The sequence below is a fragment of the Arvicanthis niloticus genome, chromosome 19 (assembly GCF_011762505.2).
Source record: "Arvicanthis niloticus isolate mArvNil1 chromosome 19, mArvNil1.pat.X, whole genome shotgun sequence".
Classification (NCBI taxonomy): Eukaryota; Metazoa; Chordata; class Mammalia; order Rodentia; family Muridae; genus Arvicanthis; species Arvicanthis niloticus.
The window spans coordinates 749,424-772,262 of NC_047676.1; the positions used below are offsets into that span (position 1 = coordinate 749,424).

General features: G+C 42.5%; 1 protein-coding gene across 1 annotated transcript in view; it reads left to right on the forward strand.

Moving 5' to 3' along the window:
* Window positions 1-22,839, forward strand: part of Ahrr (aryl hydrocarbon receptor repressor) — a 76,882-nt gene that overhangs the window by 11,029 nt on the left and 43,014 nt on the right. The window contains exon 3 of the mRNA XM_034523281.2: window positions 3,681-3,862. Coding sequence (XP_034379172.1) covers window positions 3,681-3,862 — 182 coding nt within the window. The remainder of the gene's footprint in view (window positions 1-3,680; window positions 3,863-22,839) is intronic.

A 22,839-nucleotide genomic window follows, 5' to 3' on the forward strand; every position in this document is an offset into this window, starting at 1 on the left:
ACTAAACTCCCTGATTCTTTTTTTCTGCTTTTTATTTTCTTTTTTCCCTCAAAATTGTGTGTGTGTGTGTGTGTGTGTGTGTTGTAAGAGGCCTGTGATTACCTAAAAGTCTGAAAGATTCTTGTAAAGTTTTATATTTGGTTTTACATTTGCATCTGTGTTTCATTTAGAATTCATCCTGAGGTACCCTGTCACATAAGTGCTGGCATTTACTGTTTGTATGGATATCCAGTAGACTGAGCAGCCCGTGAGCTGCCTTAGTATGTTGATCTAAGTTAATTGATGGGTCTATTTGTAGATTCTCTATTCTGTTCCACTGATTCATATTTCTGATTTCTCTAATACAAATCCATCTTAAATATTGGAACTTTATGGAAGGCTTAAAATCAGGAGGAAGTTCTGGAGCATTCTTTACAATTGACTATTCTAGGTCCTTTACTTTTCATGGAAACTTGAGAATTAATTTCCTAATCCCTGTTAGCATTGAATCTGTAGGTCAGTTTGGGGAAGAGTTACCTCTTAACAACATTGTATTTTCCAACCTAAAAAGAGGATATACCTTTCCATTTACTTGTGTGCATTGCATTTTTATCAGCAATGCTTTTTTGTTTTGTCCAAATGTCCTGGATACCTCTCGATAAATTAATCTGCAGTATCCTGTATTGTTGGTGTTAAGAACTCTTTTGTGACTCTGTCCAGTGAAGCTAACTAATTGCTTCATACCTATTGTTTCTTGCTTATGTGCTGCTGATCATCTTAGGCAAACCACTACTCTTCACTTCTTGCTGTTTCTCTCCCAGGAGTCAGTGGGAATTCTACCCTGCCTCCAAATCTGGCCTGGATTTGAACCCATCACAAGCCCAGAGGTCTGTTTGCTTTCTAGACCTCCCTTCCATTATCTATCCTTTCTCGCCCACCTACTCCACAGAGCTGATACTCCACAGAGCTGATATTTGGAAGTAGAGTGCAGAATATAGATAGCAGTGACAGGTGTCTGTGTGTCCTGGGAGTCAGAGGAGGAAAGCAAATGTACTGTAGACCTGGCACAACTACTCCACGGGGCAGTGCCTCACCTTGAGCCTGATAGAGAGGCTTAGAATGCAAGGACCTGGCTTACTATAGGGAGCACCCTTTATGTATTCTGTATAGAAAGATCTGATAGTCAGGGCTGGAGCTGGTGCAGGCACCACCCTTCATAGGGAGGCAAGAATACTTCTACCTTAGAACTAGATAGAGATTAAAAGTAAGCTGGGCTTATGACTTAGGGAGCCTCTGCTCAGCTGAGGACTTCCCAGACTCTGAAGAAACTGGAGTTGGAGAGCATGATTGGGAAGGCCCAAGCTTCAGGCTGAATATGTCCTTGGATGGACCCAGAACTATGGTAAAGAGGACAGACCTGACCTCTGAGGACGCAACCCCATATGGACCCATCACCAGGTAGAAACACTACTTTGGACCCTATATGGACCAAGTGCCTATACATGTTCCAGATCACCCTAATTCTCCTGTGTCCCTCTCACTACTCAGACCTCTATGGTTCTCTTCCACTCTGTAACCCTACCCCTATCTGCCCATCAGGTGTCTCCTTTGTTTTGTGTAGATTCCTCAGGTGTCTGTCATTTGCAGAGTGGGCCCTTGCCAGGTTGTGAGATTGTGCTAGGCCTTCTTTGCCAGTCTATTTCAGTTTTGGCTGACAATGTAAAATAAGACTAGAACTAGACAGATAAGGACAACCAACAGAGAAAAGAAAAACATTTACAGATCATGTATCAGATGAAGGCCTAATATACATACAAAGAACTCTCACAACTCAAAACCAAAAGGCTGACTAATCAGAAATTATCCAAGGACTGGAGTGTCATTTCTCAGAGAAGATATATAAATGAACAAGCACAAGAGGATAGTCATAGCATGATAAACAATCAGGGAAGTACAAATCAGAGCTACAAGAAAACACTACCTCATATCCACTGGCTATAATAAAAATGGAACTGTACAAGCACAGACAAGCATGTGGAGAAATTGTAGCCCTGTATACTCCTGGTGAGTCTGTGAAATGGTGCAAATATATATATTGCAGCCTGATTTTGGGATTCCTCAAAATATTAAGTACAGAATTATACATATCAAGTAATTCTGGCCTGGGTGTCTACACTTAAAATACATGTCCAAGCAAACTCTTCCTAGTGGATGCTCAGAGCATCTATATTTACGATTATACATGGAAAACCACCAGCATTGTTAATTGGTGAAATATCAATAAAATGTGGTCCACCTATATAGCTGAATATTATGCAGTCATAAAAAAGAATGAAGAAGCAACCACACACATTACATGTGAATGACCTGTGGAAGCATCCTGTTTTGTGAAGACAGTTGGGTGCACCATTATTTGTGTTCTTGTACAATCAGACGAAATACTCATAGCAAATCAGTCCACCTGGGTAGAAAGCAAGCCAGCAGTTTCCAACACCAAAGGAAGGACTTTAGGAGAAAACACACACGATGGGGGAGTTTCCCTTTGGATAATTAAAATCTACACCAGAAAGAGATGTGCAATGCCATGACTGGCAAATGAAGGAGGTTATCCATGTTTAAATAACTGGTTATATTGTGAGGTACATCATATTTCAAAAAGAAACAGCTCCTGAGCTTGTTACTGCCAGGGACTATTAGACAACTGGGAACTTGGGCCATTGGGCTACTCCTCTAATACTGAGATTCCCTGAGACCCCAGAAAGAGTTGGCCTGCTGAATCAGGTGGATGCTTTCTGCAGTTCTGCCAATAATGGGTTGTTTTGCTCTCCTGTCCTTTCCAACACTGGATTCACTCTGGCTGCTGCTGTCTCTTTTAGAGGCTAAGTGTGGGTGGTGCTGGGAATAAAGAATCTGGAAGGGTCATTTTGTGCCGCAATTAAGAGGGTTAGAAGAGGGAGTCCTAAGAAGTTAGGTGAAGGGATGATGCTGAAGGCTCTCACTCCAGGCATGTACTTGAAGCCAGATGAAACTATGGCTTCTCATCTATGGATGAGCAGTGTTCCTGAGCTATGTGGAATGGTGGGCAAAGATCTTGTTTGACCCTCCATGTGCTGTGGTTCTGGGGACTTTGACTTTGAGATCTTGTCTTTGCTGTTTGCCAAATCCTGGAGTCCTCTTCTAGGAGTTTGGACTCTCAGGCCTCTCAGGCCTCTCAGTTACAAATCAAACTGAAATTTATTGTCCTGGGAATGAAAAGGACCAAGAACTGTTTGCATTGACCACGGGGTCAGAAAGGGAACTTGTATTTTTCCTATAGTATATTAGGTTCAGGTTAGGTATTTTGAGACTTTGAAGGAAGTCAGATAAAAGCATATTTCCCATGCACATTCTTGCCCAGACAGCCTTATCCAGGTATCCTCCCTTCTTGGGAAACCTGGCACAGAGAAGCTGAGAAATGCACTGGAGCCACACAGCCAGTAGCCACAACCTTCATCCTTGCCTGAAACTTTTCTCACATTCCTTTAAATATCAGGTTGGAGCTTACTAGTGTGTTGTTTTTTTTTTCAAAGAGTTATCTCTAATTCTTATAAGCACCTCTGTCTAGGCAGCAGCTATTGAGGTCACCACAGAGAATGGTTTCTTGTCTGTAGGACCAGTAGTTCCTGGTAGGAACCTATATGACCAAGGCTTTCTTCCCACAGGAGGCTTACCATGGGAGCTGAGAAATCAAATCCTTCCAAACGGCACCGGGACCGCCTCAATACAGAGCTGGACCACCTGGCCAGTCTGCTGCCATTTTCACCTGACATCATCTCCAAGCTGGACAAGCTTTCTGTCCTGCGCCTCAGCGTTAGCTACCTCAGGGTGAAGAGCTTCTTCCAAGGTAGGACTCTCACCTGTGCATTGTGTTCATTTGAGCCTAAGGCTAACTTGTACCACCTGTGTCCACTTGAATTGATCTGGGCTCTCCTGGTCTAGCTGGGTTTCTCCTGTGCTCTGTTGGATCTTACCTGGGTCCACCTGAATCCAGATGGTTCTGACTCAGGCCCAGTTGTGATCAGACATGTGCATAACGTGTTTTGCAACCCTCCTTGTCTATGCTAAACTCAGATGGTTGTTGGTTGACCCATCTTTGAGATCCCACTGGCTCTATGATAACACTCTAGCTTCGGGGTTTCTATCTACTTTACTAGGATGGTCCTGGGTTCTCTAAGTGCTCAGTGGCTGGACAGATTTGAGGGTGGGACACTCCAGGAAGAAAAGGAGTAATGCCCAGACCCAGGGTGGCTGGTAGGGGTTGGAGGTTTTAGGAAATAAAGAAATCTATTCTGAGAGAGAGTAGGATTGGCAAAGGCAGGACGACTAGTGTCCATGGTTAGCCTTGTTTTCTGTATATTGCTACCTTGGGTACCACAGCGTGCCTCTGGAACAGCTTTATGAGCTGTGGCAACCAGGCCAATCTCCTACCACCATTCTCTAGCAAGTTTTTCCATCCTCTACAGCTTGTCAAGCCCTGTCTTTTGGGACTCTATCCTTCGTGGTTCAGGGATGCTTTGTATCTTTCTACTTGCTGTACTGAACCCTCAGTGGAAGCAGGGCTCTGGCCTTTCCCTGCACAGTGTGGCTTTTGTTATGTGAGAGAAAGATTGTAAAAGGTGCCTGTGAAGGATTAGGGTAGGTGGTAAGAGACAGACCCTTCCTCTGTGTTCACTATGGCTTCTCACACTGGTCTGTATTGAGAATGATACCCATGTCCTGCCACATCATCTTGTTTCCTTAGATGTCCAGGTTCTGGGTACAGCATGGTTACATATTCTGATGGAGCAGGCAGTACTACTAAGCCACTTTCAGTGTCCTGTAGCAAGAGGGGCCTTTCTTGCTACAGCAGGTGAGGTGTTCTCAGCATGAGGCCTTGCTGGCCTCAGCAGTTCCCTGGAGCCCTAATGAGGGTTTACATTCTAGTATCAGGAGGATGCCAAGGAAATTCTCATGGGTCCCTATTAGTTTACATTGTAACTATGTGTGTTTACCTGTGCAGGGACCCCCTGCATAGTGCTTGATATCTGTCTTGACACCCTGCCTAATGTCTTCCACAGGCACCTATAAGTCCTGGATTGTCTCAGCCTTTTGAAAATGAACATTGAATACCATGTCACAGTGGAGCTGTGACAACACATTTTCATTTCACTCTTTAGGATATCTAGTTTTACTCATAAATATATTGCTTTTATGAATGAATTGTCCTCTACCTTAGGGCTCTCTCCCATAGACCCTCTACCCTACGAATCCAGACTGGAGCTGACAGCTGGGAAACTTTCAGTTCTAATGGTGTTGCAGTCAGTTTGCCCCTGAGATTCCAGTGCTTTTCCAGGACATTAAGGGTGGGAAGAAATTGAGATAATCTTTCCAAACATGCTGTGTCATTGTGATCTTGTGTGGAGGCGGGAAGCTAGGAGAGAATCAAGGCCTCTGTGTTTGTGTTCTGCAAAGTGCCTAAAATTGAGAAGTGTGACTAAGTCAACCTCCAGCTCCCATGGGTACTGTTATCAAAGGTAGCATCCATGTCTATACCACTCAGATCTGACTGGGTCTGCCCTGTGTAGAGAAGCTCTGTCCAGAACTGAAAATGGCTTTGTTTTCTGTGCTTGTACTGACATGGCCACACATATACACATACTTGACCTTGGAACAGAGAGGAGGAGTGCACTAGTTTCCTTCTCTTGCCATGATAAAATACTCTGACAAAATTAACTTGGGACAGGAAAGGGTTTACTCAGCTTATAATTCCAGATCACAGTTCATCATCGTTGAGGGAAGCTCAGGCAGCAACTCGAGGCAGGAATTTGAGGGCAAGCCTGCTAATTAACTTCCATACAACATTAACTTCATCTCATTTTACATCCAAAGAAACATGGTAGAAATCATGGAGGATGCTCCTTGCTGGCTGGATTGAAGACTGGTTAATGCTCAGCTAGCTTTCTTATACACTTGAAGATCTTCAGCCTAGTCTTGGCACCATCTACAGTGGGCTGTCTTTTCTATAGGGTTAACAATTATGGCAGCTTCTCACAGATATGCCCACTGGCCAGTCTGAAAATGGAGGCTTTCCTCTCAGATGGCTGTGTCAAGTTGACAGGTAACTAGGACAGGGAACAAGACCAGGTCTCTTCTTCCCTGGACAGACCTGGATATAGCCAGCCAGGCCAGAGCTTGTTGGCCCAGAGGAGATATGCTCCTGATGTTTCTGGCCAATTCTAAGACAGTTCAAGAGTCTGTGTTAACATCCAGTTGTTAACTTACAAGTGGAGTGGTTTGCTCATTTTGCTGCCATTTTCAGAGTTCTGCGATATGAATGCAGCACTACTGGTAGCTGGTCTGCTCACATCACTACAGCCTGAGGATCTCACTGTGTCGAAATGAAGTGAATCCTCAGGGTCCAAAGACTTCTTCAGAGTGTTGTGACTTCTGGGGGCAAGATAACAACTTATAAATCTTTTTCTACTATGCATTTTCAACCAAGAGTTCTGAATTTTTCGAGTCCCTTTAAGCTGCACATTAGAGAAGAAATTCTAAAACTTTTCCTGAACTCATTTCCAACTGTGTGATTAGGGGAAAAAAAGTGAAGCTACATAAATTAGATTTTAGTTTGTGCTTGTTGACCCAAATTGGATGAGCTAATTTCATTAAAACTTCCATAAAACATCACCTCTGAAAAGGACATGAACTGTAAAGTCCAAACTCAGAGGGTGACAGTGGCTTGAGAATCTGCTGGGAATATTTAAGGTTGTCTTTAATGGGTTGTTTAAAAGCAGTGGGTTGTTTTAATTTTATTTATCTGTTCCGTGTGTGGCAAGGCCTTGCTTTTTCACAGCTTTCTACTTCCACTATCTTCTGTGGGCGATAGTCAGGGCTGGGATTTTCCACTTTTACAAATTTTTTCTCTCCACAAAAGGGGAAATTTTGGTGAAGAAAAAAGGTGGGGAGTGTTCGGAAGAGATAGATGGCCATGTACTGTTACAGGGCAGGGAGTGGAGTTAGGTTCTCCCATGCTTACACTAGGTTGAATCCCTGGATAGGTAGTACTGAACATTGACTAGGAAAATCTAAGAAACCTTGGCCCCATTATTATAGTCCAGAAGCATTATAGGTTGGCTTGTCCCATGCCTCCCCAGGGACTCCTTACTGTCTCCAAGACAAGACCCTGGAAGACCTAACAGGAGTAAAGTGTCTCAGGCAATGATATTAAAGATCATTTTCAGGCCTGGCCAATGGACAGCATCTACCCAGTGAGTTGTTAGGATGGGAGCATCCATGAGGCAAGCAAATGTGCACTCCAGAACCACTCCAGGGAGAGGAGATGGTCTGAAAAACTAAGACATAAGAGCAAAAGAGGCAGAGAGACCTAGTTTCATCTCTCACAAAAACTTAGAGATTTCTCATGGCTATGCTGCTGCATCTTCCTCCCAATGGCCTGTACTCACCTTACATGGTGTCTGGCCTCGTTTGCTCATTTGCTTTGTTCTCAGCCTGCCACACCTGCCCACATTCTTCTGTCTGTCCTAGAATTCTTGCCCAAGATCATTCCTGGCCCCCTTGCTCACTTGAGCTGAACAGGCTTCTCTGCTCCTTGTTAACCCCAGATGAACAAATACAGACACTACGACATCACTAGATGTAACCTGGGACACAGAACTTGAGAATACAACATCCATTAGCATGTAAAATCATGTGTTCCTTGAGAGCATTAATGATTTTGGATACTCCAGACAGATGTGTACAATTATTAAACTGTAGTGTATCATTTTTCTATTCTCAATGAAAGATTACCTTTTCCCCAGTGGTCTTTGTCATGAATTAAATATTTGTATCCTCCCAAAATTCATATCTTGAAGCCCAAATCTGCTGAGTAATGGCTTTTGAAGATGGACCTCTAAGTAAAGTAATCAAAATTAAGGAAGATTCCAAGGTGTGGCTATGATCTTTCAGGATCTCTTATAAGAGGAAACTCCTCACCCCCAACACATACCCAGAATAGAGAAGATGAGTTGCTGTGATTCAACCTGTCTAGCCAATGATATTTTGCTATCTTATCTGACTAAATACTGAGACATGGGATATCACTCAGATAAACACTGAGACCTGTGAGGGAAGCTTTGGAATTAGATGATGGAGGACACAGAAGCTCTGAGGTGTATTCTGGGAAGAACCAACCAGCTATGGTATGTATTTGCTGTAATATGACATTTAAAGGTGATTCTAGAATAGCAAGGAAAAAAAGTGTTGAAGAGCAGGCTCTTTGTGTCTCAGATACTATGTATTCTATCAAACAGAATTTAGTAGAAATGCAAGCATTAATGAATTATTGTGTTAAGGACTCAGCAGGAACAAAGAGCTCTGGTATTGCAAACCATAGCAGACAGGATCTTTATTCATAAGATGGCAAAATGCAGCCTAGCTGTGTTCTAGTACTTTGTAAAGAATAGAACCTGCAAAAAGCTGAGGTGACTTTCAGTGGAAGAGAATCCTCAGTGGACTGCTGAGGTGCTCCTTGATACTTTTCTTTACTGCTTATAATAAAATACGCAGAGGGATAAATTGAAGAGATTAAAAGGAACCAGAACTTAGAGTTGAAAAGTCCTGAGCTTACTCACATTGCAACAAATGACAGAGTGTGCAGCCGAACAACCACTTGTAAAAGAAACTGTGTGATGTGAACCACGAATGTACTCAGCCACCACAGAAGGAGGAAGAGAGAAGGGTTATAGACGTAGATACTTCTGTCTCAACAAAAGGAATAAAAGAGCTATTCCTCTAACAACATGCACTCACTATCAATAAAGGGGCAGTGAATACTCGAATGTAATTAAAATGATATAAAAGCAAAAAGGAGGAGGTGGGATAGGATAGGGGGTTTCTAGAGAGGGGAAATGGGATGACATCTACAATGTACATAAATAAAATATCCAATAAAAAAATAAAGGGGCAGTGTGACCCTGGAGATTGTCAGAAGAGATAGTTCAAGGTTGCTGTGGGCCAAGGATGCCCCACCCAGAACTTTGAACCCGATATTTCTCAAATCCCAGGTCTAATTTGATTTGCCTTACTAGGTTTTAGCCTTCCATGCTAGCAACACCTGCCTTTCTTTTCTTGATGTCTCTCTTTTAAAGCTAGAATCCCTCTCCTATGCTCTCTGTGGCTGTGTCTCAGACATACATACCTGGTTTGAGCCATAGGTTCACAACTGGAGGAATCTTCTAGGAGGGCTTGTCTAGCATATCTAGCTGTCTCTCCAAGTGAGTAGATGATGCTGAGATGAGACTTTATTTTAGACTTCAAAGTAGATATTGATGGGACTTAATACTCGAGACCAAATTGGCTTTCCAAATCATATTGTTAGTGTATAAAAAGACCACTCCCATTGTTTTATAAATGATTCTATTTTTCTACCTCTTTTCAATGATCTCAAATGATCAACCTGACCAATTAGAGACAGCCTCGATCTCTCCTCTTCTCTCTCCTGTCTCTGGATTCCTTTCCAGGATCTGAGGTTTGGTTTTCTTTCTCGCTTCCCCAGCAGACCTTCTCTGTATATGGTCCTCCTTCTGTTTCTGGGAGGATCTGGGACAGCCTAAGGCGTTGCTGATCACTTCTAGGGAGGATATATTAATAATTCTATCCTGTTTCCAAGCAGGCTTCCCGGGCCATTTGTACAAGCCTAACTTCACAGTTAAAACACAACATGCCTCTCTAGTGAGCAACCCTCAGGCAGGAGGCTGAACCCCAACCTCATTCGTTTACAAGATGCTAGGGTTGCTAATCCCCTCAGTAGGAGTAGCAAAGAGAGAAGAAAGAAGGCCAAGAAATGTCCCATGTGTCTGACACAGCTTAAGCTCATACATCAGGCAGACATGACACCCAAGAGGATTCCTAAGATGTTATTGGGTGTCTTGAGAGACAACCATACTCTGAAGGTGAACACAGATAGGTGATCCTTCTCCTACAACTGGTACCATATGTCTTTCCTTGTCCCAGGTGGCAGATCCTCCTCTTAATGTGGTCTGCTTTCATGTCTCCTTGGGGCCAGATTTACACCCCATCATCATAGGCTAGTACACACAGCATGGTCTACCTGGTTCATAGGGGTTATACACCTTTGGCTTACTGGGTAAGCAATTTTTTCTACCTGAGGCTTGTTTCTTGACCAAGAGCACCCAAATCCTTTTCCTCTTAGATTCCTTAGAGGAAGAACAGCAGCCTTTAGTGCTGTATTGACCCCAGAAGGCACAGTAGTCTTGCAGAGTCCTTCTGAAGCATGTCTGACTGGACACAAGAGGAGAAGAAATCCTACTTTTTTTTTTTTTTTTTTTTTGGTATGGATGGAAATAGACTTAAAGCATGTCCCATTTCTGAACCTTTACCCAGTACCCTCCCCCTACCATCACTCTGAATCTCACTGTGGTGCCAAGGGATAGTTGTCTTGAGGTCTCAGCTAAAATTTATATGGGAAGAATTCATTTTAGCATTCTTTATAATGTGAGTGAGAAAAGGTTGCTATGTGCATGTCTTTTTAACACTTAAAGTTTACTGCAGGAAATCTACTTTTAAATAATTTTTTTTCACTTCAGTAGGTAACCAGTCTTTTCCTCTGTTGATAATAGCCACAAGTTAAGATAAAGCATTTTATGTATTTATTTTTGAGAAAGGGTCATATAATGTAACCGTGTCTGGCTAAAATTCACTACGTAGACCAGTCTGTCCTTGAACTCACAGGGATCCACCTCCCTCTGCCTCCCAGGTGCTCAGATTAAAGTTTGCACTACCAATTTTAACAAGATTTAGTATTATAAAATTAAATTGATGAGCCAGCAAAAAAATAAGTAACATTCAGAGAGCAAAAATTAAGAAAAGCCAAGAATCCAGAGATAACAGTATTAAATGAAATTTTGAATAGAAATACTTCCTACAGAAGAAAGGAAATTCCAGATGAAGAGGAATGAGAAGCAAGAAAGTAGTGACTGTAGGGAAAAATCAATCCTTGATTTAAATGATGGTATACAGTAAAAACGAAAAAGAGAAAAGAGTGCACAAAATATTTTTATTTAGGCACAGAATTAAAGAGGACAGTTTAAGTTAGTTCTAAGTTTCTTGTATTATATTTGAAGGTTATCTTATTTTTGTTTGTTTTTTTCAAGATAGGGTTTCTCTATGTAGCCTTGGCTGTCTTGGAAATCACTCTGTAGACCAGGCTGGTCTCGAATTCACAGAGATCCACCAGCCTCTGTCTCCTAAGCACCAGGATTAAAGGAGTGCACCATCACCACCTAGCTGCTTATCTTGTTTTAAGACAGAAATGTGATTTTAATTTTCAAAAGAGAAAACAAAATGAGAAACTATAACCAAAGAAAAAGACCAAAGATATTATATTGGAAAATATAACCAAAGAAAACAGAAAAGATTCAAATGAGTACAAGAAATAGAAATCATAGAGGTCCAAACATATCATTAATTATAAGAAATATAAATGGAATACCCACGCCAATTGTATTGGCTGGTTCTTTGTGTCAACTTGACACAAGCTAGAGCTATTAGAGAGGAAGAAGCCTCAGTTGAGAAAATGCCTCCATGAGATCCAGCTGTAAGGCATTTTTTTTTTTTTCAATTAGTGATACGTGGGGAGGTCCCAACCCATTGTGGGTGGTCACATCTCTGGCCTAGTGGTCCTCAGTTCTATAAGAAAGCAGGCTGAGCAAGCTAGGGGAAGCAAACCAGAAAGCAGCACCCTTTGTGGGCTCTGCATCAGCTCCTGCCTCCAGGTTCCAGCCCTGCTTGAGTTCCTGCCCTGACTGCCTCCAATGATGGACTGTGGTCTGGAAGTATAAGCCCTTTCCTCGTCTACTTGCTTTTTGGTCATGGTGTTTTGTCACAGCAATAAAACCCTGACTAAGACACCCATTAAAAGACAGGGGAAGCTTGATAAGCTATTTACAAAGTGCACATTTAAAGTCCAATAGTTTAGAAAGAAAAAGCAAAAAGCTAGAAAGACACACTGAAGAAACCCTAACAGAGAGACTTATGCCTCTGAGTCAATGTCCAAAATTTTCTTTGAAGTTAAAAAGCACTGGGCAGAGGAAGGGAATGAGTCACTACATAATTATTTAATGATTCATTTCATCAAACGAATAAGATAATTTAAAATTTATGTTTCTAATAACTTCAAAATCTATAAAAACAAACATTGACAGAATTATAAGAAAATACACAAATTCACCATCAAGAAGATATTACAAGACTTCATGGAGTGAAACATTAAAGGAGTAAAAGTTATAAAAGATGTAAATAAGGCAAACATAAAATCAATCTAATGGACAAACAAAAAGCGCTGGGTTCTAGGATTCCAGAGTCCCAGAATTCTCAAGCCTGCATGTACATGTTAATATTGAAATCATATGGCCAATAAATCAAATTGTGACAAAAGACAAAAGCCATAAAAACTTATAGTGAAGCCCCAATTGAAAATTAGCTAGAAATCACTAGTAAAAGATAATCTGAAATCCCTTTTATCTGTAATAACTTTTAGTCCAATGAAGATGAATGAATATGATGAAATATGATGAAATTTAGAAATATTTACAAACAGGTATATATGTAAGGTGTAGCCAAATCAATATTCAGAAATAACTTGTCTTGCATACATATAAATTAAGAAAGACTAAATATTAATAAGTTAAGCAGTGAATGAAATTGTTTTGATAAAGAACAATAAAATAGAGAATCAAAGGGGTGATGACAAAAGAGAAAATATTGATAAAATAGAAAAGTACTAAGTAGAGTTCTTTTAAATAATCAAATTTACAAATTCTAGTAAGTGATCAAGAAAAAAGTGTGAGGTGAGTTAAGATATAAAAAGAAGACAATTATAAATGCTATTGAGATTTAAAAGATCATCTAAGGGCATTGTGAACAATTTAGTGCTTATATATTATTTGAGATTTGAAAGTAAAGTAATAAATTCCTTGAAACAAATCTTATTAAAGTGACTCAGAAGAAGTGAAAAGCTCATATAGTCATAAGACTATTGAAGAAACTGAATCAGAGGTTAAAGATGGCTCAGTAGTTAAGAGAATATGCTGCTCTTTCAGAGAACCTGAATTTGATTCTCAGCACCCATGTCAGATGTCAGCCTATAACTCCAGCTCCAGGAAAGCCAATACCTCTGGCTTCTGTGAGCATCTGCACACACACACACACACACACACTAAATTAAAAATAAATCCTAAAAAGAAATTAAATCAATAGTTTAAAATCTCCCCACACAGGAAGTCTAAGTCTGGGTAGCTGAAAAGCAATTTTACAAACTGTAAATAGAAAAATAATTCTACTCTGTACTGCATCTGTGGTACTGAACTGGATATGGAGATATTGGTGTGAACTGGTGGCTTTCAATATGTACAGATATACCAAAGCTTGGTGATATATGTAATGTGGGCATAATTCACACATAAAAAAGTCTGCTGCTCTATAACAACACACATACTTTTCATTTAGATACTGGCTCTGAATTCCATTTATCACTGCAAGGAGCCAGGGACTTGGGAGCAGGGGTGATAGAAAATAATTTTGTTTATGCCAAAAAGTACTCAATGGAGGCATGTCGTTCAATATAAGATGATCAAAAAGAAGGCTCTACTGGCAAGCCAGGGATGATTCAATGACGTGTGGTGGTAATGGCTGATAAGTACTTGAATAAAACAGGATTCTATCAGTGTACTCTAGTTGAGATGAACAAACTAAATAAACAGTGAGAAGATCTCTCTTTATTATACTTCTAGATAATAAAGGTAAGAGAGACAGACATAAAAGAGGTGAGCTAAAAGTCAGTGACCATTGAGCCATAGTTGATTCAAGCAAATGATTCAATAAATACAAAGAATAATGGTGAAAGTGTGGTGAGAAATGGCATTTTTATAGTCTCAAACAAAATAATCTTTTTGTGTCAAGGGGAAAGAACATAAAGGAGAGAAATAGTATCCACTGTCCTCAGTGGTTGAATTTGGTCTGCTGAGAGCATCTAAGTAGACACCATGTATCACACCAAAAAGCATCTTGGGTTGAGCCCAGCATAACATGATGTTCTTCATGATGAAGATGCATGTTCTTTTCTAATCATGAGGCATCATCAGTCTTCTATTGGCCGACTTGTAGTCTTCATAAAGACCTGAGGAAAAAACTGAACTGTGGGAAGAACCATAACTCCCCTGCCAATGACTTGACAGTGATCGTTTTTGCACCTATTTGGAACCTTCAGAGGAGTCTATGGGAAAAGAATTTGGACATGTTATGCTATTCTTAAAAGTATTTTGTAAGTTTGACATCTCAAAATAAGTCAATAGGAAGCATCAAGAAACCAGCACACAGGAAGTAGTCTGTGAGGCCTGAGTCTTCAGTGCGCCCCGAGGGCCTCACTGCATAGGGAAAGTGTCCTGGGGGACAGGAGGAAAGGAAAGGGACAAGAGATGGCAGAACCTGCAAAGAGGCTGTGTTCCCAAAAGTAGATGTGCACATATATCTGTGAGGAGCATTTTTCTTACCACCACTGTCATGACCATCTTCGTCACTCACAGAGACCTGGGCAGAGGAGTACATGGCAGTGGCTGTAGAAGTTAGGACAAGACAGCCCTAAGATGTGCTTGAACATGAAATGGGCAGGAAGCAGGTATAAGTGGAGATTTCCTGGCTTATGGAAATTATTTCTGCAGCCTGCAAACCTCGAAATTATTACCTGCATACTCTTATTTCCTTCAGTTTTTTTTACTTTTAAATTTGAACTTTTAATTGGAATATGATATTTGTGCCTCTTGATGGAGCAAAATGTATATCATACTCACTGAAATATGTATAACGATCAAGCCAGAGTAATTAGCATTTCCCATTTTTGTCTTTAGAACTAACACATTATGTATATCAATCTTTTGAACCATTATTACATTTCTGAAATGAATCCTGCTTAGTTGTTTTCTCCCTTTTTGAGATTTGTTTTATGTCTATGGCTGATTTTGCCTGTACACATGTCTGTGTACCACATGCTTACAGTGCCTGCAGGTGCCAGAAGAGACCATTGGATCCTCTAGAATTTGAATTATAGCTAGCTGTGAACCACTACATGTGTTCTGGGAACTGAACCCAGGTCTTCTGGAAGAGTGAGCTCTCACTCCACCCTTCAGAGCTACTTCTTGCCTCCAACTACATTTTTGTAGACATTATCCACCCTTTCTGTTTCTCTTCACACTATTTTTTCCATCCTGTGAATGACCTCGGTTCTCTCTACTTCTGAGTGATCAACATTTTTGGCCTCCACAAATAAATGAGAACATGTGGTAAATCCAATTCTTGACTCTTCATTTAACATAACGGCACCAGTTCTCTCATTTTTCCTGTAAACAGTAGCTTTTCATCCTTTTATGGATGAATAGTATTTTATAATGTTCATTCATCACATTTTCTATATTTATTCATTCATCAGTGGACATCTAGGCTGATTCCATGTCTTCGTTATTATAATGGTGCTAGAGTTAGCACAGGTGTTTCTTTGGTGAGTTTGTTTTCTTTGGCAGTTCACTCAGAAGTGAGTGTAGAATTATATTTCTTACATTAGATTCTTAATTTATATTTTATATATTTTTAAAGATTTATTTATTTTGTGTATGAGTAGCTCTCTTTAGACACACCAGAAGAGGGCACCTGATCCCATTGCAGTTGGTTGTGAGCCATCATGTGGTTGCTGGGAATTGAACTCAGAACCTCTGGAAGAGCAGTCAGTGCTCTTAACTGCTGAGCCATCTCTCCAGCCCTTAATTTATATTTTAAATTTATATTTTATAGTACATTATTCTCCCTTCCTCTCCCCAGCCATGGTGTGTGTGTGTGTGTGTGTGTGTGTGTGTGTGGTGTGTTTGGTGTGTGTGTGGTGTGTGTGTGTGGTGTGTGTGGTGTGTGTGTGTGTGTGTGTGTGTGTGCCCATTCTTCTACCATGAGCACCATTTAGGTCTTGTAGCAAATTCAGGTTGTTAGGTTTGGCAGCAAACATGGTTACCCACAGAGCCATCATGACATTTCTCATTTCCTAATATCTTCAAATATTTCCCCTGTTTTCTTTTTCTAGTTTCGTCATTTGGAAACTTAACATCTGGTTTTAGATTAGGTCTGAGTTGAAATTTGTTGATGATGAAGGGTAGGAGTCAAATCTCAATCTTATAAATATAGGTAATTCCTAGTGGACTCAGATACAACTGCTGTGAATCCTTCAGTGGTATCATTCAGCAGTGTCTAAGTGTTTCCTGGTTTAGACCCCAGGTATTATAGAAGGAGTTACTTTGGTAATAGACATGGGGTGCCAAAGGATATAAACTCAGGACCCAAGAGGCAAGTGCCAGTTGCTGGTCATACCAATTTCTGCTTCTGGAAGAGATGGTGCTTAGTGGGCATAGACTGTGGAGGCTATCCCTGTAGCTCACAGGAGGGGCATTCTCAAAGTGAATAGGAAGGTGCCCTAGCCTAGGGCTAGTACCATAACTCTTCCATCTTGAGGAGATTTCCTGGATGTGTTTGAGTTTCTATCTCTTATTCAGGTGTAGTGGTTTGAATATACTTGGCCCAGGAAGTGGCACTATTAGGAGGTGAGGCCTTGTTGGGGTAGGTGTGGCCTTGTTGAAAGAAGTGTATCTTTGTGGGTGTGGGCTTTAAGACCCTCATCCTAGTTGCCTGGAAGCCAGTTTTCTCCTAGCAGCTTTCAGATGAAGATATAAAACTCTCAGCTACTCCTGCACTATGCCTGCCTGGATGCTGCTGGGCTCCTGCCTTGATGATTCTAGACTGAACCTCTGAACCTGTAAGCCAGCCTGAATTAAACATTGTCCTTATAAGAGTTGCCTTGGTCATGGTATCTGTTCACAGTAGTAAAACCCTAATTAAGACATCAGGGCACTGCTTGGACCAAGATACTACCCCCTCTCCCCACAATGCATTGCACAGTTGGCCTAGTTGGGCTGATGAAGCTTCAGCTTTCTGTGCTAGTGTGCTAGATTGTCTGTGGACTCTTGAAAATGGTGATATCCAGGGGTTCTATGTCTGGAGCAGGAAGGACTGAAAGAGTCTCTATTCTCCAGATGGCATGTCACTAAAGCAGCCCAGGTTCTGAGGTTGAGAAGATAGAGTCAGTCCATGAAACCAGGTCATGTCATATGTCTGTTTTGGCATATATGGCAATTGTAGGCTCTCTATAGCTGAGGTTACTGGTGTTTAGGGTGCTTCAGTCACCAGGGACTCTGTTCACCCTCTCCTTCCCTAGGAGTGGGGCCATGACCCTGTGCTTCATTCTATTCTCATTGCCACCTACTAGTTTACTGTCCTGAAAGGCCACCATCTCTCAGCCATTCTCCTGGTAATACAGCTGTCTATTTGGGGTTCTGGTTCTTCCTTAGGGCTAAGGGCCCCCTTTTCTAGCCATCTTAGGATTGCTTCATCCAGATCTTTACTCAAAGGCTATCCCCTCAGATGACTTACATGACCTCACATTTTTGACATCATCCCAAGCCCCAGTAGAACTTCTCTGACTCCCTGCTCCTTATGTTTGGCTTGCATATGGTATCTCAGTCTCTGCTGTATAAAGTCAGAGATTGATAATGACAGATGCTAAGGTGGAAGCAACTACAGGGAGCAAGTGGGTATGTCTTTGTAGGACCTGTGTATCTGACATTCAGATACCAGGATGTTTTACTAAACTCACCCTGTATCTATTGATCCCAATTACAGAAAAACCCTGATAGGAGCTGGTGACCTATAATGATGTATAGTTTATTTGTGTGAAGATGAAGACTCAGATGACTGCCAGGCAGGCAGGCAAGCAAGCTCCATGCTGCTGTTATTTATGAATTTGCTGACAGGTAGCTATGGATTTATGAAGTGGAAATCTCTGATTTCTATGAAGATCCAGTTGTGTCATGTGATGGTTTTCTGGAAGCTGTCCTATGAGAGGATGTTTTGCTGGAACAGAAATGTGTTTTTCTGGAAGCTATCTGGTGAAAGGGTATGTGATGTTTTACTGGAGTGGACACTTGAGAAGGCACATGATGTTTGGAAAGGATATAAATAGAACCCCACAGAAGGTGAGAGGGTGTTCTTGCATTGGTTTACCTTGCAACACTTTGCTGGCCTTCACTGACCATCGCTTGTCGTGACTTCGTAGAGAGAAAATTTCCAAAAACTTCTCATGGTATTCCAGCTGCTTCTTGCAGCTTCCGTGTACTCGTGCTGATTTGGCGGAGCCTCAGGCTTTCTTCTGAATCAAGCTGCTGTTACTGATTCATGCTTGGTGTTTGCCAATTGTATTGGATTGCCATTACTGATTTGAGTTTGGAATCACTCCAAAGAAATACTTCGAAACCGATCCACATTCTCCCCACCTTCACCCCCATTTCTTATTAACCTTTCTTCTTTCCTACCTTTGGTCAGTGGGCTATAAGGAAGATCGGAGTGTTTAAGAAGCTTTATTAAAGTACATTAGTAGTCACTGCAGAGATTCCAAAGGCTAGTAGTTGGTAAAGTTCCAGGTAAGGCACAGCTAGCAGCTAGGTTAGGGTGACAGGGACATAGATCCATTACACTCGTCTAAACTCTTTAGACTGCTGGAGGAGAAAACAAGCACAAAGGATACCAACCTAATATACAGCTTGGAGCCTTGAGATCAGACACAATATGGAGCCTGGGCTTCTAGGTGATGCTGAAATATTGGCATTTTACCCCAACCCAGCCTTGGATGTTGTGGTGGTCTAAATATGCTTGGCCCATGGAGTAGCACTATTAGGAGGAACCATGTCACTATGGGGGTGGTTTTTGAGACCCTCCTTCTAACTGCCTGAGGATCCCAGTCTTCTTCTGTTTGCCTGTGGACCAAGATGTAGAACTCTCAGATCTTCCTGCACCATGCCTGCCTAGATGCTGCCTTGATGATAATGGAATGAACCTCAAAACTTGTAAGCCAGCTCCAATGAAATGTTGTCCTTCATAAAAGTTGTCTTGATCTTGGTGTCTGTTCACAGCAGTAAAACCCTAATGAAGACAGATGTGTATTTACTAAGACAGACATGTATTTATCAGGATTCCCTAGAGAAATAGATCATCATGGGCAGGAATTGTGAGGAACTGGTTCATGTGGTCATGGAAACGGAATCCATGGGAAACCCCGGGGAAATGAATGTCATGATCCAGCTGAAGTCCAAACTGAGAATCAGGAGCAGATGTAAATGAGAGGCTGTGTTTCAGCTCACCCAGAGGCAGGAGGATAGGGAAATTTCTCCCATCACCAACTTCCATTCTCTTCAGGCCTCAGCAGCTGTGTGACACCATCCACACTAGGAAAGCCTTACCTGCCTCGCTAGACACTGATTCAGATGATACCCTATATGCAGTACCCCCAGACATTGCAAGCAGTGTGACTGGGAAGCTCACATGTTTCAAAGCAACCTTAGCCATGGTCCTGGGCACTGTCCTTGGATGTGGACTTGTTCACTCCAACATCTGAAGCTAGTTGACAAGGAGGATCAGACTTGTCCTTTCTAAGGACTCCTGGATTTTTCTCCAAATCAATGAGATCCCATGCATGTGACAGGAATCCTCTGCCCTGATCCCTGGCAGGTGCATCAGGGAATCACCAGGCCGTCTTAGTCATAAATGAGCACCGTGCACTTCATATTTTGTGAGACTGAGCATCCTAGGTGCACAAAAGGGCTCCTTGAGTATATTACAGGATTGTGGAGCCAACTCCTGATGTCACCATGGCAGCCCCTTCAGTACTAAGACATTCTCAGGGAATCCATAGCTAGGCAACTTCACTTCTGGAGCTTTCTCAAGATAGGGTAGCCAGGAATCCAGAAGTTTTCCTCACGATTATTTGTTCCTGCCCTCTGGAATCTTCTGCATGTCCTGTCTGACAGCTGCATACCTTGGGACTGAGGCAATGTTCCTGTAAGTCTGTGGGTCCTTACACCTTCTTCACATGAAGTAGGATGTGAGGTAGGTTTTGACTGGTAGAACCTTGAAGCACTACATGATCTTAGTAAAGGACCTGGACAATGTGTCGTCTTAAGTCTCTCCACCCTGTTTCTGCTCTACTGCTTACTTGGGTCTTCTGTTCATGGTAGACTGTGGTGCTGTAGACTGAGTCTTAATGGAGGCCTGTGTCCTTCCCAGCTGTAGTTCTGGGACACTAAAGTCGATTGGCTTACTGAAATTCCAGACAAGCCTCTTTCTTACCCAGGAGCTGAATCAGAGATTGCAACTGTCTAGGAGGACAGTCCAGCTAAATACCAGGAGAGTCTGGGTGAGTGTTGAATAGAAGCATCTCACTTACCCCTTCCTCTTCTTTCCTTTTCCCTGTTTGCTTCTCTCCTATCCATTTTGTACCCTCCTTCCTGCTATGCCTGGGACCCATGTCTCTATCTACTGACTATCTAAAATAAATGTTAGCTTTAGAAAATACTTAGGAAACTTTAGCCAAAATTCTGTAACATCTCTGCTCCAGTCGGCTTGCTCAGTCTTATCTTGCTCAGGCTTTGTCTCTGCCCATAGCAAGTCTAGGGGGAAAGTAACTATAGGAATGGCTGGCCTGATCAGACACACCATTCTGGTGTAGGAATTGACATCACTAAACTGAGAGTAAGGCATTTTCAGGCATTATAGTATCACCCAGAAGCAGAGATGGTCCAGACTTCTTGTATCTCCACCACAGAGAACATTTTGCTAAACTGATACCCAGAAGTCCTTAGATTTGTATGTGTGTAGCATCCACCAATGGGGTTCCACTCATCTGCTGAGTCGTAGAGAAAGGGAAATATGTTATTAGGGAGTTGGTTCCCATCGTAGCCTGCACTCTCTGCATTGCTGTGTGTGGCAATTTCAACTGCCTCCATGGTAACTCTTCAAATTCTTGCTGTTCCAAATAAACTACTTCAAGGTTTCAGGAAATAAGAGAAGTGAAAGATTTGTTGGTTTCAGTTGATTGTGACCAACTGGGGACTTCAAGTGGCCCTGAGAATCTCAAGAGACTAAGTTTCCTGAGGTAGGGACCTACTGGTCCTCTTACACCTACAATTGTAGGGGGAAGAACTAGGGTTGACAGGGAACCGTGGGTTTAGGTTAAGCTGGGCACAACGCACAGGGATCCAGCTCATTTCCATGTGAGTGGCCCAAGTAGGTCCCTCTTTTTTGTCAGTGGCCACAGCAGAACAGAGCTGGTAAAAACTTGTGGTTGATGCCTTGAAGACTTTTCTGCTCACTGGCATAGAAACCTGCTGGGGAGGGGAAGGCCTATAGGGGGCGTCGGGCCGTGAAAAAAGCAGAGGGAAATAGTGAGCAGACTCCGAGGCGCGTAGATCAACGCACCTCTCCGTTGGCTCTTACACACTTACTAGCTAGCTCCACTGTGTGGGGTCTCAGTGACCTCCACAACCCTTAACTCGTAGAAAAGATACCCTGCTCTGGCTGGCCGGCTACCGAAGCAAGGCAGTTCACTGGACCCGACCTAGAGGTGCAACAATCCAAAACCCTTCCATCCAGGTCCCACCCAGGTCCCCCGCCACACCTTTGTCCCTTTCCCTGGGGTTTAGGCCCCTAACCAATCTACCCCCACGTCTACCGGGCGGGGCCCCATTCGCTCGCACGCAATCGCAGCCATCGCGTGACGCTTGTGGCCACAGGAGGAAGCCAGAGGCGCCAGGCACGCGATGGGGGTGGCGGAGTCCCAGAAACTCAGCCTAGGCTGGATTTAGCAGCGCTTAGAGGCGGAGCTGGCTCTTGGGGTTGGAGTGTGTGTGTGTGTGTGTGTGTGTGTGTGTGTGTGTGTGTGTGTGTGTGTGTGTGTGTGTGTTAGGGGTGGGTGGCGCTAAGGATTTGGTCAAATTGTGGGTTGTGCTCAAGCGGTTCAGCTGTCTGGCACAACATGCATACTAGCTCCTTTGCCATCCTTGTTTAAGTCCTGTGGAAGCCTTGGGCAATCTCTGAGGTGCTGGGAACGGTGCTCCTCCCGCAGGGAGACAGACCATCAGGAAACTCTCTGCTGGGAATCTGCCCGCGCCCGCTGGTGCCTTGGTTTATATCGGACCCTCAAGGGCTGAATCTTCCTGTCCTGTTCTCACCCATCCCTCAACCCCAAGCAGGTGAAGACAGCAGCTCATTTATTTCACTCTTGCAGTTTCCATGGCACATTTTCCAGGGGATTGGGGATGCCCTCGAGGGTTGCTAGTCTCTTAAATTCCCTATTGCCAGAGGAGAAGCAGAACAGATCCTGAAGAGGGAAACGATAAAGTAGACCCCCCCTCCCCGGAGGCCTCCTGAAGACACATTTAAAAACTTAATGTATTAATGTATCTGGTGTAGGAGGCCCAGACTAGGGAGTTAAGTGATGAAGAAGGATTGGCTTTAAGGAGTCTCGTTCCTCCACCCCTCTGCCCTCCTAGAGCAGCGTTTCTCAACTCATGGTTCAACAACCCCTTTGGCAAAACTCTATCTCAAACATATTTATATTATAATTAATAACAGTAGCAAAATTATAGTTACAGAGTCTCAACAAAAATAATTTTATGGTTGGAGGGTCACCACAACACGAGAAACTGTATAAAAGGGTCACACCAATTAGGAAGGTTGAGAACCACTGTCTGAGAGGCATCAGAGGCTCAAGTTTCCCAGGAGGCATCTGAGTTCTGACAAAGAAAATGGTACTTTCTTTGCTTAGTGTAGCAAACAGAAAACCCAGTCTCATTAGTTGAGGGAGACACAGGTGAGAAATGGTGCCTTTTGAAAGTAGAAGAG